The sequence below is a fragment of the Eutrigla gurnardus genome (assembly GCF_963514095.1).
Source record: "Eutrigla gurnardus genome assembly, chromosome: 2".
Lineage (NCBI taxonomy): Eukaryota > Metazoa > Chordata > Actinopteri > Perciformes > Triglidae > Eutrigla > Eutrigla gurnardus.
The window spans coordinates 8,685,736-8,700,094 of NC_139916.1; the positions used below are offsets into that span (position 1 = coordinate 8,685,736).

The window sequence follows — 14,359 nt, forward strand, 5'->3', positions numbered from 1 at the left end:
AATTGATTTACTGGCAGAGATTTAGATTTTTCCATTACGCAGCACACGTGTTGCCAGGGTGGGTTGGTCAGAAACAGCCCTTATTGACGACGTATTCCTTGAAAGCACACCTGTCTTTGTCCTGCACCAAAGGCCAAACTTTCCTTCTTTGCTGCCTGTCACTGCAGCGAACCGTAATGAGTTTTGTTGTCCATTATTAGAGTGAGATGACAGGGGGGTCACGCTCACTTCATCCACGCTGCATACTGTATTTCTACCATGGGTCGCTGACCTGCTCTCTTACCCGGGCCGGGGTGTGCAGAGGCAGAAATGGAGCAGATGGGAGCAAGACGGATGAGAGGACGATGAGACGAGAGCTGTGTGCTTAATATTTAACCAGTGAAGCAGCATACTGCTCCGCCCAGGGGGGGGGTGGGGGGATACAATCATCACTCTGAAGTGACACCGATTATAGAGATGCTGAAAATCACAGGTGGAAATTAAAGTACTACTTACCTACTCAAATTTTTAAGTGGCGGAGAGACTTTCTTCATTTACTCCATGTTTCCAATTAAAATACTGTACGTGGGCAAAGCATATCCACCCAGATTCCCCAAATGCTGGAGCTTCAAGCAACAGCAGGACTGGGCAGTATGAGGAGATGAGATTAAAATGTGTGTAGTTACATTGCCATCCCATTTACAGTAGCTATTCCCTTAATATCTCTTGATGTATAAGGTAATTGTGGGAAATGCTGAAAATCATTGCATTATGGAAATATATCATTTTAATATGATTTTCTACTTTCTACTTTATCACTGTGAATGCACTGATACAATAGAAATACATGAGCTGGTACTATCTGATGTATTTAATTGTGTTTGAACTGAGATTAATATACCGTGCTGGTGCTAATGGTGCTGCAGCCTGCAGTGAGCAAATGTGTATACACATTATGAATGTAGTATACAATTAATATTATATTTATGTGTTTAATTTGAATGCAAATTGGCTGTAACGTTGTAGTAGGGTGATGCAAAGATGCAAGAAGAAAAGAGGTTCTGCAGCAGCGCCCCCGATTGAGAGTTATCTGAACTGCCAACAAGCAATTCTCACACATGCACACACATTATTGGCTGCAGACCAGTGGGAACCTGGTTTCACAAACACAGATTAACACCATGCCTGTGGACATCAGCACCCTATAACCATCCCCTGGAAAGCCACGTCAGCCCAACACTATGTTTAATCCTCAACAAACCTCAAGGTCGGCCACGTTAGCAAAGATCAATGTAATATTCATGACAACGTGGAGTCCAGTTACATTATTAACCGTCCTTTTTAAGCAACTACCATACCTCTGTACATTGTTGTCTCCAGCCAAAGGTTTTGCTGATATGTTTACACCAGATCTCCATTGAATCCCTCGTTCAGTCTGCCTGGTAGAATTAATCAATGAGGCATCCTTACAACACACATTGGGTTCTTGTCAAGTCACGACAGAGATGGATTAACACGACAGCGTTGTTGAGGCAGATTTAATCAAAAAAAGCTAGAAACAGCGCATCCTTTTGAACAGTAAAACAGTTCATCTTCTCACAGTAGCTTGCATTCTAAATTTTCATTTTGACAAAGCAAGGTTGAATTATTTTACCAAGAAAAAAAATAGGATGTCACTCTGCTGTGCTGCACACGTTTTCTTAAAGCAATTTTGAAAAAACACCCCTATTCATTTTCTAGCTGAGAGTTCACGGAGAAGATCAATACCTCTCTGCAGACTGTATTACCTTTGTACAGAGCCAGGCTAGCCATTTCTCTGGTCTTCATGCTAAGCTAACCCGCTGTTGCTCCAGCATTCTGATGAATGGATAGACGTGAGCGAGGTATTGATCTTCTCATCTAACTCTCAGCAAGAAAGAGAAAAATCGTACTTCCCAAATTGTCAAACTATTCCTTTCGATTCATTCATTGTTGCTGAAGTCATTTAAATCCCCTTTGTTGTGTTTGTTCCCTAACCTTGCAGTTAAAGAAAACCAAAGAAAGACAAACATTTTCCCATATCTGCAGCTCAGTAAGTCACAGACTTCTTGTCATACAGAGGCTCGAGTGAGCAGAAAGGAGAAAAACATGTTGATTCATAGTCACCTTTGATTTATTCCAGATTTGTTCACTTAAATAGTACACCGTTGCTCTTTTTTTTATTATAGAACCCTTTTGTCCTTAAGGTACAGCAGCCCGAAAATCCATTTCACCTTTAAAATGCCTTTACAATTGTCAAAGGATTTCCAATGCAATGAAGAGAAGGTTTATCCGTTAAATTCAAAATTGTGTGTAACCACAATAGGCCAAATTGGTTCCCCGTTTGTGAGCCTCAGCGATAATTACTCTGGACTGAGCTCACCTCAAATGTGCCTTCAAGAGAAGTAGCTTGCATAATTCTCACCATTAGCATAATAAAGACAAAAACAGCCATTGTTAATATTGACAGCTAGGTAGGTTAGACAGTTTCCTGGAATCTTAATTTCCAGGAAGAGAAGCTGAAACATGATTGAAAAAAAGGCTAAGGGAAACAAACCTTTGGCATTTCTATCTGGGTGGTTTGATGCCGGGTTTTCAGCTTTCATGTATGAACAATCTTTCTTTTCTTTAAGTGAATACTTTCTAGTACAGAAATGATGAACATGTTTCTTCTCTATCCAGAATAAATACGGCCGGGCAACACACTGTTCTTTCTCAGGAAACTGTCACTTGTAATTGGCCACAAATTAAAGACGGAAGGAGAGAAAGAAATATCGACAGTTCAGTAAATCTTGCCGAAATACGATGATTGCCTTAAAACATCAAAATGTCAAGACCTCTTTCAGCACGCTCATTTCCTGCCTGAATTCACCTTAAGTTATTTCAAGTGATGGGAGATGGAAACTTAATGGATTAACAGTTGTGAAATTGACAAACAAGCCTGCTTTGCATCAGGATCCCCCCCCCCCCCCCCAAAAAAAAAGCATCTAAACCGATGACAAATGCACTGTGCACCAAAGGGGTTATCGCTGGGATTTTACTAGTAAAAAAAAGGTTCATTCAGGGAAGCTGTGAGGCATCTGAATGTTCCTAAAGATGGCTTCTCTGGATTTATGCTTCGGCAGTTGTTGGAAGAACTCTCACAAACAGAGTTTTGGTGTCTAGAGATTTGACTGATGAATCAGCTGGCAGCTCTGAAAAACACAGACATTAAACAGTTACAAAGCATGTTAGTTTATGTTTATTAAAATTAAAATTCACTAAAATTATGATTTAAAGAAAAAAGAGGACAACTTTGGAAGGTCATTAAGGAATGTGCTGTACAGTTTTCATCCATAATGCAGAACTTTATTGCATTCAAATTGTGCCACTTTATCATAACTACTTACTCCATGACCTGTGATTTACAGCATTTCACTTTTGTTTTCACTCTTGTTGTTCATTTTAAATGTAGCCTAGCCTACGCAAAAAAAGTTACTTGCATGCTTTGCATGTAGGCACCAATTTGTGAAGTAAATATTAATTTTTTTGTTTTTATCAGCTGAAAACCTTACAAACTTCACCGCTCCTGGCTTTATTTGCTTCAGCTGATCTTAACAAAAATAATTTACTCATATCATATGCCACCTGACATTTGCAGACATTTTTCTCTTGTTCGGGGATTAAAACATAAATCCATTCTGGAAACTACTTTTCTTATCAGTGACATGTTAGATGATGAAGGTAAGAACTATCAATCAGATGTTCCCCTTGCTGTACATTCGCCCAGAAGCATTGGCCTTAAATCAGTTTAAAAGTGTTCTATGTGGATTCTTAAGTCAATGCGTTATCCACCATTTTTTTTCATCTTACCCTGGCTGAAGTCCTGGTCCAGGTAGAGTTTAACCCGTCTGCTGCGGAGGCCGAAAACCTTGCCGGCCTCAGAGAGCAGGCCTGAGTAGTCGAGCCCATTCTGGCCTACCGGGTTCACCAGCAGGAGGGTGGCCACCTCCCCTGTCTGGCACTCTGGAGGAGATAAAAGCATTGAAGAGAAGTGAACCCCACAGACTCTCCTTCCTTTACAAATCAAGAAATGACTGGCTTGAAGTCATGGAAAGGTAACGAGCCTAAGCCATGGGAAAAGGGAAAAGACAGAGAGGAGGAATAGAAAGAGGCCAAGAGAGAGCCAGGCTGATCAACTGATAGATGAAGGGTCATAGGGCCGAGGTGAAAGGGTTTGAGTGGGAATGTCTCAAAGGATAAAGGGTAGTTGTAATTACTGTAAAGATCCTGATTTTATACACACAACATTATGAACCAATAACATATGATCCATTATTAAAGCACCCAGCAGTCGTTAAAATGAATAGATTGACAGGAATAGTTTGGGAGGAACACATTTGCTTTCTTGTCTGTACGGTTAATATGAAGCATCAGCTGGAAGCTGGTTGGTTCAGCAGTAGAAGTATGAAGACTGAAACCCAGACAAAACGGATCATCAGGATTCATTGGTGGTTTGGGTCTCTCCAGGGCATTTGGTTCTAGTAAAGTTGTGCATGGCTGTGTGTAGGGTCGGTGTAGGTGAACCTCTCACCAGCTGGTTGTGCGTCGCAGAGCAGCAGGTTCACGTAAGGACACAGGAGGGCGTCAGCGGTGGGGGCGGGGCCAGGCGAGGAAGAGCCTGACGTTACTGACAAAGTTTTACCGCTCAAAGCCAGAAGGTCCGTTTTGTTGGTCAGCTCTGTAATGAACACACAAATACACACTTTTAAACAATGATGGCGTACAAGTGTGAGAGGGAGACATAACGGCCTATTAACGCATATCTTTACATAGTGTGCTGATATTTTAATGGTCTGAATGTTAAATACAGCAGCGACGGCAGCTGTAGAAAACTCAAAAAAAAAAAATATGTGTAGGTGTCCTATCAATTTTAAATACATACGTATCTACACCAACCATTTACGCAAGTTATTATGAACAACCACGGATGCATTTTGCTTCTCATAATGCCACACAAACTAAACACAACAAAGTGGCATCAGATAGGTAACTTTGATCAGCCTGTAGGCTACAACGCTGTACCTGCTGTGACCAGAGTTAACAGAATGCTTCTATTTCAGTATGCAGAACAGTATCCGGGCGATTAACTACAAAGGCAGGTGCTCAGTGTGTTTAGCGAGCAGTGTTTTCAGTTAAGCTAGCTTCCAGTATTCCAGATATACACGAACCCTGGAGCAATCAGTGCTGAATATATATATAGGCATTAGAACAATTCTAAATATGGAGTGGGGCCATAGTTATAGGAAATACTATAGAAATATGATGTTTTCATTGATTATTTTGATATTTATTTAAAATGTAAGGATAATTCTAAAGCTTTGCCTCATTTTAACATTATTTTACTATTTATTTGCAGTATTATTTATTCTACATATTCTGTTATATTTTTATTCCATGGATAACTACAATGATTAAAAAATGGAAATGTCAAATACCTTCAGCTTTACATGAGGTTATAGCAAGAAGGTGTCTGTAGAATGACCCACAGCAACTTGAGTAATAAGAGACGGCAGATGTTTCAACCAGTTCACAGAGTTCTCACCAGTCGCGCCGTTGAAGAACCTGAGCTGGGTGTTATTGGCTCCAAAGATGCTGCTGCACACTCTCTTCAGCTTGTCCAAGTCTAGCCGGTTATCCCCTTTGGGGTTTTCCAACAGCACCACCCCATCTGAACAAGAGACCAGCCAGACAGGATTACTAAGGTAGCTCAACAGTGCTCACAGAGCCAATAACAGGTAAAACAAGAAAACTAAATGGTGCGGTACATAACCTATTATCTCAAAGCAGATGTTCAATTTTCCCTGAAATGTTCTACCTTGTTCTTTGTTGTTGACCTTCACCCTGACGTTCACGTAGGTGCAAGCTGGTCCATTTAGAGGAGTCCGTGTGGCTGAAGATCCCTTTACTATGGTTAACTCCAAGTCTGAACCCTTCAGCTGCATTCAAGGGGAAAAAGATCACACGTTTTTACTATGGGAATCACTAAGAGGAACATTTTCATTATTTAAAGATCATTTTGGGACTCACACCAAAATATCACTCACACTAGTGCTAATGTGATACTTAGGACAGTCCAACATATTTCATAACAGTCAAAAGGCTGTGGTACACATGGAGCTGCTTTTTAAACGGACATTACGAACACTAATCCTGCAAGTGTGCTTTCATACCTGAGTCTTTTCCTCGATGATGACGCTGCCAGTCTTGGGGACGGGGAAGGGCAACAGTGGAGCCTTGGTGGTGGCCAAGATGAAGTCGGTGTGAGCCTGGATCACAGAGCCCAAGTACTGCCCCTCTGGCTGGCAGCGGTAGTACACGGTTATCTCGTCTGATGGCACCAAATGACCCTGGGAGACAGGTAGTGGTTTTTTAATATGCAAACAAATACACACCACAACATTTTTCAGATACTTAGTGAGGATGTTTGTCTTACTAAAGATAAAAGATGTACGACTATCAAAATAGCTACGAGACACCAGGAACCATAAGTGAATAAATATGCTAAAAGCACTGCTTGAAAAGCTTTTCAAACAATGATACACAATAATAGAAAAACCTGCTTCCTGATAAAACCCAAGGACACAACACATTACAAGTAATTATCTTCAAGGCTTTCTACTTTCCTATAAGAACATGAAATCTGCAAGGAACAATTACCTGGAAGACGTAAGTAATGGGGGATGGGAGGAACACAATGGAAGGGTGACAAAAACAGGAGGGTGGGGATTAAAAAAAGACAGACAGCGTAGGAACAAATAATGGCAGGAGGGAGCGAGGGAAGATTTTTATTGGATGAAAGCGCGTCTATTTTGGCAATGTGTACTGACAGCTTCCTCTAACCTTGACACATTCAAACACATTGATCTCATCCTAATCTGCAGTGTGCAGCCGTGCACACACACACACACACACACACACGCACACGCACACACACACACACACACACACACACACACACACACACACACCAATTGCAGTATGTGGCTCAAGGGCAGGGGAATAATGTAAGCTAGATACAGAGGAGCAGTCAATCAATAGAGGAAGGTTTATAGGCTTTTCCTGCCAAGTCAAGGTACTGACCCTACCCTGAAGGGACTAATACAGTGTGTGAGTGTCTGTGTGTCACGTCACAGAGAGCTACAGTGATCTCCGGTCTAGTCCAGGGACAAAAAGGAAACGCCGACATCTAATTTGCCACCCTGCATATGCTAACACACAAACACCGTTAAAGACACACATGCACACCCCAAAAAAACTACAACCAAACATGTCAAAGAATTGTTAAAAAATTAATTCCCCATCCCCAGGGTGGAAAATTCCAAACAGATCTCAGTTTGAAATAACTGGAGGAATTTAGCCTGGCCGGGAGCCAGTGCACACCACCGCTATAGGGGTACGGAAAAAACTGTTTGTTGCTTGTGAAAACAAGGGGCTGTTGGCTAATCCGTCTTTACTCCCCAGACCACTTCAAAGCTCCAACATTAGAATCTGAAAGGGGCCAGACTGTAATTAAGCTTCCATTAAGCCTGCCTTATGATGGAGAAACTTCTAACTGTGACGCTGCAGTGGAAAGATTTCAAAACTGCCCTGACAAAATAAGCATTGGACATAAAGAGGAAGGGGGGAGCAGGGGGTGATCAAAGGGAGGGGAATGTAACAAAAATAATAAAGCAGCTTTTTATTATTGTACTACATTGGAGTTTGGAAATATCATAGCACGTAACTTCTTTTTGATTATTCGAATGCAAGACCAATGGTCCAATATGGACCCCAAAACCAAAACATTTTAGTCAATCAGACAATTTAAAGATAGAACTGATCATTTCAATGAATCACATAATATTTAAAATGGAGTGTGAAAAGTAACATCTTTTACATTATAAGTTGAATTAAAGAAAAACTTCTATCTTCTATATATATCTTTCACTAGCTCATTTTATTTCATTTTCAACTTGGTACACATTTAATTATTGATCTATTCCTCTTTTTCTCATCACATTTCACATTTTTCTAATGCATATATAATAGTTCCCAGATGGACGTCTCACATTTGAGGAGCTGTAAACCAAGTTCTTCTTCTAACTCTACCATCCTGATCAAACTATATGAGGAGGAAAGGGTGCGTGGTAAGGATGTGGTCGGATTAAGATGCTTAAGATCACTGAAAACAACCGATGCATAAACAAGGGAAATCTCTTGAAACAGTAAGTCTTAGCTGTATAGTTTTTTTTTAACCTGCACATGGCGAATTTGCACATAATTTTCTTGATTACCACAATGCCTAAATTTCATGCACATTACTGTATATTGTATTGAATGTTATCCTATTTTAAACTGTAGTTGTAGTCTGGTTTATTTGTCGGATATTCTAATATATTATTTATATTGTGTATTCTACGGCTATATATCTAGTGATATATATAAAAATTCACTGTACATCTACTGTTTTGATTGACTGGCTGCTGTAATAACATATTGGCCAGGTATGAGTATATAAATCAGGCATTTCCTTTCCCCAAGGAAAAAAGTGCAGGTCATCATTCTTTAAAATACCTCACAGAAGTCCCAGCGATTCATTCCCCCTGCGTACCCGTCATACATCACCGGGCAACATTGCTCACCCTGGCATCAGTCCCTGATTACATGTGTTGGCAAACAGTTTCTAATAAGCCATATTCTATTCATTAGACACTGGATTGTAACATTCACTAGTAGCGTGCTATGTGTCACTCTAGTATCCACAGCTAGTGCTCCTGAAATAATTGTCCCACCTTCTTGCGTAGTTTCTGAATGCGGTTGATGACCTCTCGGGCAACGCCTTCGTCCACCATGGACTGGTCCGGGCTGACATCCAGGAGCACCAGGACCTGAAGGACAATAGGAGAGTTTAGATTATATATGTTATCCTTTATATAGCATGTTTAAATACCAAATGTATGGATTTCTGATGAGTAATCACTAGCCATCGTGAAATAATAAAAAGACTAATGTCTCACATTCAAGAGGAGGCAAACCACCAAATTGAATTTAATTAAAATGCTGTTACTGTAACAACAAAAACAAACTATTCAGTTGAAGAGGCAGGGGGGAACCTTTATGAAATAAATCTACCTCCCACTGTTGTTGAAACGTTTAATATGCAAAATAATAATAAAAAAACAAAGAACAGCAACCAGCCAACCACACAGCAATAATGAAAAAATTGTAGTGTCATCATGTTGTGTAAGGCTTAGCTGCTGCCAGCGCCGAACACGTTATCGTGACAACAAGAAGAGAAAGAGATGACAGCGTGACGGGGAAAAGTCCACAAAAGCAAACAGAAATATGAATATTACAGAAAAAGAGAGAGAGAGACAGCTGGGAGGTGGAGAGTCGGTGCGAGCCGGAGAAACAGAGAGAATTAAAAAGCCAGCTCAGTAAACTGGTATTAAGGTGCAGCCGTGTGGTGTGTATACGGTTGGAGGAGCACTGATTAGAGAGGGCCGGAGGGAAACGCATACATGCCGGTTTCCACTTAGGCGTGAAATGATTTCATACATTACACTCACACTAAAGACAAAAAATGCTTTTACAGTATATGTCAGCTCGGTGCAGGAGCAGCAGCGGAGATGTATTTATGTTCTTTGGGTTTTTAAGTCAACCTATACAATAATAACATAATAGTAAGGAGAGATACGATTAATAATCATGGGTCCAGCAAGGTCAAGAAAGATTATTTAGATTTATTCACATATATTCATTGAGAATAAAAGGACGTGGCTGGTATCAGGTTAAGAGAACAGCCTCACATTTATCAATTATTCTCTTTCTTGCTGAGAGTTACTACCCTCATGCACGGATTATTCAAACAGGATATAACGTTTTTGTTAATTAACTTGAGTTAAATAACTGCTGATTATTTTTAAGTGCTGCTGCTGCTGCTGGTTGATAGGTGTTCTCACTGGGAGAGGACCAGGTGAGCAGTTTCCCTGTTTCTCAGAAACTGTACTACTATACATTTTTTTATAAACCTTTGTACAGTTTACATTAGATCCACTGATTTGAATGAAATCATATTTTTCATATTATTCTGCCTGAAGGCAGTCCTGTCAGGAGGAGCCTGGACTACACACTTTATTCCTTTAAATATCTAAGGTGGTCTATTTGCATGCAACATGTATGTAATGCAGATATGATTGGGTTTAAATGTCGGACATACCTGTGCATCAGAGTGTGCTTCGTACTGTGCTGCTGAGCCAGAGCTCTGGTCAAAGGTGTACATGAGCCTCAGGTCCTCCTCACAAAGCTCATGGCCGTCCACATTGATGGAGCCTTCGAATGAACCACAACAATATGAAAACACTCGGCAGCACACAACGGCCTCCATAAATTCATAGAGCAGCGTTAGAATTGTGCTCGTGTGCTGATTGTGCAGAATTCAACACCATGGAACCCTGCTGCGTCTCAGCATCACCAGACCACATATCCGAACGACCGTAAATTACACAGCCCACACAAAACTCACCAGGAGGCACGGCAAAATGAGTCAAACCATACTTAATACACTCTCATTAAAACAGTTTGCTACCACAAATATTAAGATTTTCCTCTTGGGTTGGGATATTCTCGGCAACAATCATGTAGGGTAAAATGATGTGGTAGAGCCTACAGAGACGAGCATGAACAATGTTCTGGCACAAAGTCAGCTGGATGTCGGCTGGCATAATAAAGTAACTGTTTTCAACTATTTGGAAGGGGTAACATTTTTGACACCAATATCACTACTTAATTCAACTAAATGATAAGATTAGAATTAAATTAGACATTTTCTGACGCTTTCTTGTGAAAATCTAAAAAAACAGCAGTTCTAATTACAGAAATGGATCATTTTAGAGCATGCGTTGATAATAATCTCTATTATGATTAACTCAATGCTGACCACATACTTTTATGCAAATGTCATGATAAACAATTTGGTGCCGCACTTTACTCTTAATTAAATTTGAATAAATTGCCAGTTGGCAATGTGAAATGCATCTTTATTTTTGCGTTGGTCTCTTGAGAAGGATTCTAGACATGGTTTGAATTACTCTTAGTGCTCTTTTTAACTTGCATGCAGGCCAGGGCTTTGTTTTGAATTAGCTGGGGTCTGGACCAGTATTCACTCGCATTTTCAGATTCCTTACATTGCAGTCTTCCTGGCCACATCCACACGAGATCAGAGCTTTTTAAACAATAGAGCGAAACCATTCTAGTCAGGTTTATATCTCCATTTTGCCAGCGGCAGCAATTACCCCCGCCTGTGTTCTGACTAAAAACCGTGACAGGGTTCTCCTCTCCACTTCTCCACACCCAGAGGCTGGGTGAAACAGTCACTCCGTCTCCCTCTCATCCAAGATTTCCATGCTTTGATTTCCTGTGTCACCTCCCCCTGCTTCTCTGCTCCTTTCCACCTTCGTCCTTGACCTCTTTTCTTCCGCATCATCAAAATGACTGCATGAAATGGTGCAGGTAAAGAATAACGAGCAATGCAACCAATGGCCATGAACTCGCAAATCGGTTTCGAGGAAACCGCCATCCTTCTAGTCGAAAAAGGTGTTCCCGGTCATGGACTCTCAGCTAGAAATTGCTCTAGGGGTAAAAAAGTGGACTTTGAAGTGCGAGCTCTTAGCTTTTCCACGTATAGATTATTTCAGAGACACCTTCCACAACTTTCCTCGATCCTTTCTGATTTTGTTACCCTGGGACAGAGCCAGGCTTTTCCCCTTATTTCAATCAAACTGCCAGCTAGCTGTAGAACGTACAATACTGTGTTAAACTATTCCTTTAAACGGACACGTGACTAATCAGACAGTTTAGCACATTCAAAGCAGCTTTTGTTCGCTCAAACATGACATCACGCCTGTGATCACAAGTCAGTGAAACATGACATCCATCCGTATTTCCTCTCTCCATCATTTTTCCACCATCCTCAACCACATCTATCCCTTTCCTTCCATCGCTCATCCTCCTTCTTTCCTTCCAATCGGCTACACTTCAAACGTCCAATTGATTGGAAATGTTAAGTTCCCACAGCCCAGCTGACCTCCACTGCTTCCTTCCCCAGAGATTCTGGGGGCTCTCCTCGTCTCTCTATAATTGGAGAGACAAGATACCTTGCACCGCTTTGATCCGTACTCGAGCTCCGATTATGGTTTCAGGGTTAGGGTTTGCATTCTGAGGATAAACTGGCCATCTGTCTGCGCTCAACTTCATTGCAAGGATTCATAGTTGAGTTTTTGCTGAAATGCATAAGATTTCATCAGAATATGCATAAGCATAAACAAATTGATAAACAAAATCATTGACTGCTGATTAAGTTTAGCATGCTGGCCACTTGTATGGAGAACACACGTACATGGTCCCTTGGCCACGGGGAGGATAATATGTAGATGTGGATCGTTTTATTGTTTCTGACACTTTGGATGTAATTCAATAAACAAACTATCAAAGCGTACACGGACCGCACAGTCCAAGCACAAACATACAGATGGCGTAACTTCACGCCAAATGTGAAGATCAGTTAGCAGCGTTGATATGACCGACTCTGCTGTTATTTGATAGTCGGCTATTTTCCCCCCAACTGATGACGGTACATTTGGATTCGGAGGATATGTCTTTGGAGCGTGCGGCTTTACAGATTGCACCTTTAAGTTATAGATTCACAGACGTTGTGCCTTTTTGCATACACAACCAGACGGCCACACACAGCATTACCTGTCTTCTGGAAGGCCTCTAGCTGTTCGCTGGTGAGCTCCTTGATAGAAGCAGTGATAGCTTTGAAGGCTCCCTTTAGTCTCTTGCCCAGCACCATGTGGTCTGGCTCTGCTCTCAGACGGATGCCGTACTTGTCCTTGTCTGTTGACAGCGTTAGCTCTCGCACATTTAGCTCCTGGTGGATGAAAAAAAAGACACAACCTTCGTCTTAGAAAAAGGTAAAAAATCACCTTGTAGTTTGCATATATAATTCATATTACTGTTGATTAAAACATTGAAATTAATACAAAAATGTAAATTAATTCAAACCAAAATGTAATGAGCACTGCTAATCTAACATAACAACTTGTGTTTTCATTACATTGTTAAACCATAAAATGCCAAAACTATTTGCTTAAGAAAATGGACAAAGCCCTCTGGCAAACAGCGTGAATGTTAAGTGAACCGAGTGCATCTGTTCAGTTTAACCTTAAAAACGCTCATCCAACTCATCACACACCCAAAATATGTCCACCCCAACCAGATGTAAGACTGGACGAGTTACAATAACACTCTTTTCATTTAATGAACTGCAAATGCACATTAAAAGTGAAGTTAAAACAAAATCATTTAAAAGAAAACTATAGATAGACTGTTAAGCTTTCAATACCCCGGGGATGGACTGAAAAGAGCAAACAGATAATGGATTACTTTAGTCATTCACTTACAGAGTAAATCAGCCATGAAATCAACCGGTAAGTCACTTAGCCATTCCTCCTATTCAGTCAATACCTCTGCCTTTCACTACAGTACGTTTCATTCTTCAATCTAAATGGAGATAGAAATCTGTGATACGGTCATATCTGGTGAAGCAATAGATACTAAGTTTAGCCACTCTGACACCCACCCTGGGCTGCCGTGCACAGCTTCTTTCAGTCAATCACACTGAAAAGTGAGACTGAGTTTTAGCATATCTGACTTGCCGACAGAGAGCACGGATAAGCTGCTGTGGTGGGCTGAGTAATAAACCTAAGGGCGGCGTGGGGTTGAAAATAGCAGCTGGTTTGCGAAAAAAAGGAATTGAATCAATGAAAAATTGTCCCAAAACAACCTATTTTATCTGGAGGGGCATAGATGGCTTTGTTTGTGTGTGATGTTGGTGCTGCTGTCAAATCTAAACAGCAAGTCATCGGATACTTCAACTCTTCTTGAGCTCAGCAAAGGGTTTGTTTATTGTTAAAAACTTCTGCACCTGCCACTAAAGTCGTTAAACCCATGAAAAATGCAATTGCTTGTATAAATGCCAACAGATTCTGCTACTCTATACATCAGAAAAGGCAATTGTCAGGGGTATCGAGTTCAGCTAAACGCTTTGTTACATCCCGTAGGAGTCGATTTAAAACTGTAATTGCTCCAGACGTGTGAAGAAAAAGGGACAATCAAAACTGTAATTCACACAGAGTCAGTCATGAAAGCAACCAGTGAGGCAGTCGACGACAACCAATTGCGCCACATTTAAGGTGTGATAAAACAAATCTTAATGAATTGCAGAGAATGACCAGTTAAATAGTTATGTTTATATAATAATAAGGGAATCTCAGTAAAA

The 14,359-nt window shown here is 40.7% G+C and overlaps 1 protein-coding gene across 1 annotated transcript in view; it reads right to left on the reverse strand.

The window, feature by feature from the left end:
* Window positions 1–1,503: 1,503 nt before the first annotated feature.
* iars1 (isoleucyl-tRNA synthetase 1) overlaps window positions 1,504–14,359 on the reverse strand; it is a 44,511-nt gene continuing 31,655 nt past the window's right edge. The window contains exons 26-34 of the mRNA XM_084039311.1: window positions 12,775–12,949; window positions 10,238–10,350; window positions 8,811–8,906; window positions 6,210–6,386; window positions 5,855–5,975; window positions 5,582–5,707; window positions 4,571–4,717; window positions 3,850–4,002; window positions 1,504–3,191 (exon numbers count right to left, since the gene is read on the reverse strand). Coding sequence (XP_083895437.1) covers window positions 3,109–3,191; window positions 3,850–4,002; window positions 4,571–4,717; window positions 5,582–5,707; window positions 5,855–5,975; window positions 6,210–6,386; window positions 8,811–8,906; window positions 10,238–10,350; window positions 12,775–12,949 — 1,191 coding nt within the window. The 3' untranslated portion in view covers window positions 1,504–3,108. The remainder of the gene's footprint in view (window positions 3,192–3,849; window positions 4,003–4,570; window positions 4,718–5,581; window positions 5,708–5,854; window positions 5,976–6,209; window positions 6,387–8,810; window positions 8,907–10,237; window positions 10,351–12,774; window positions 12,950–14,359) is intronic.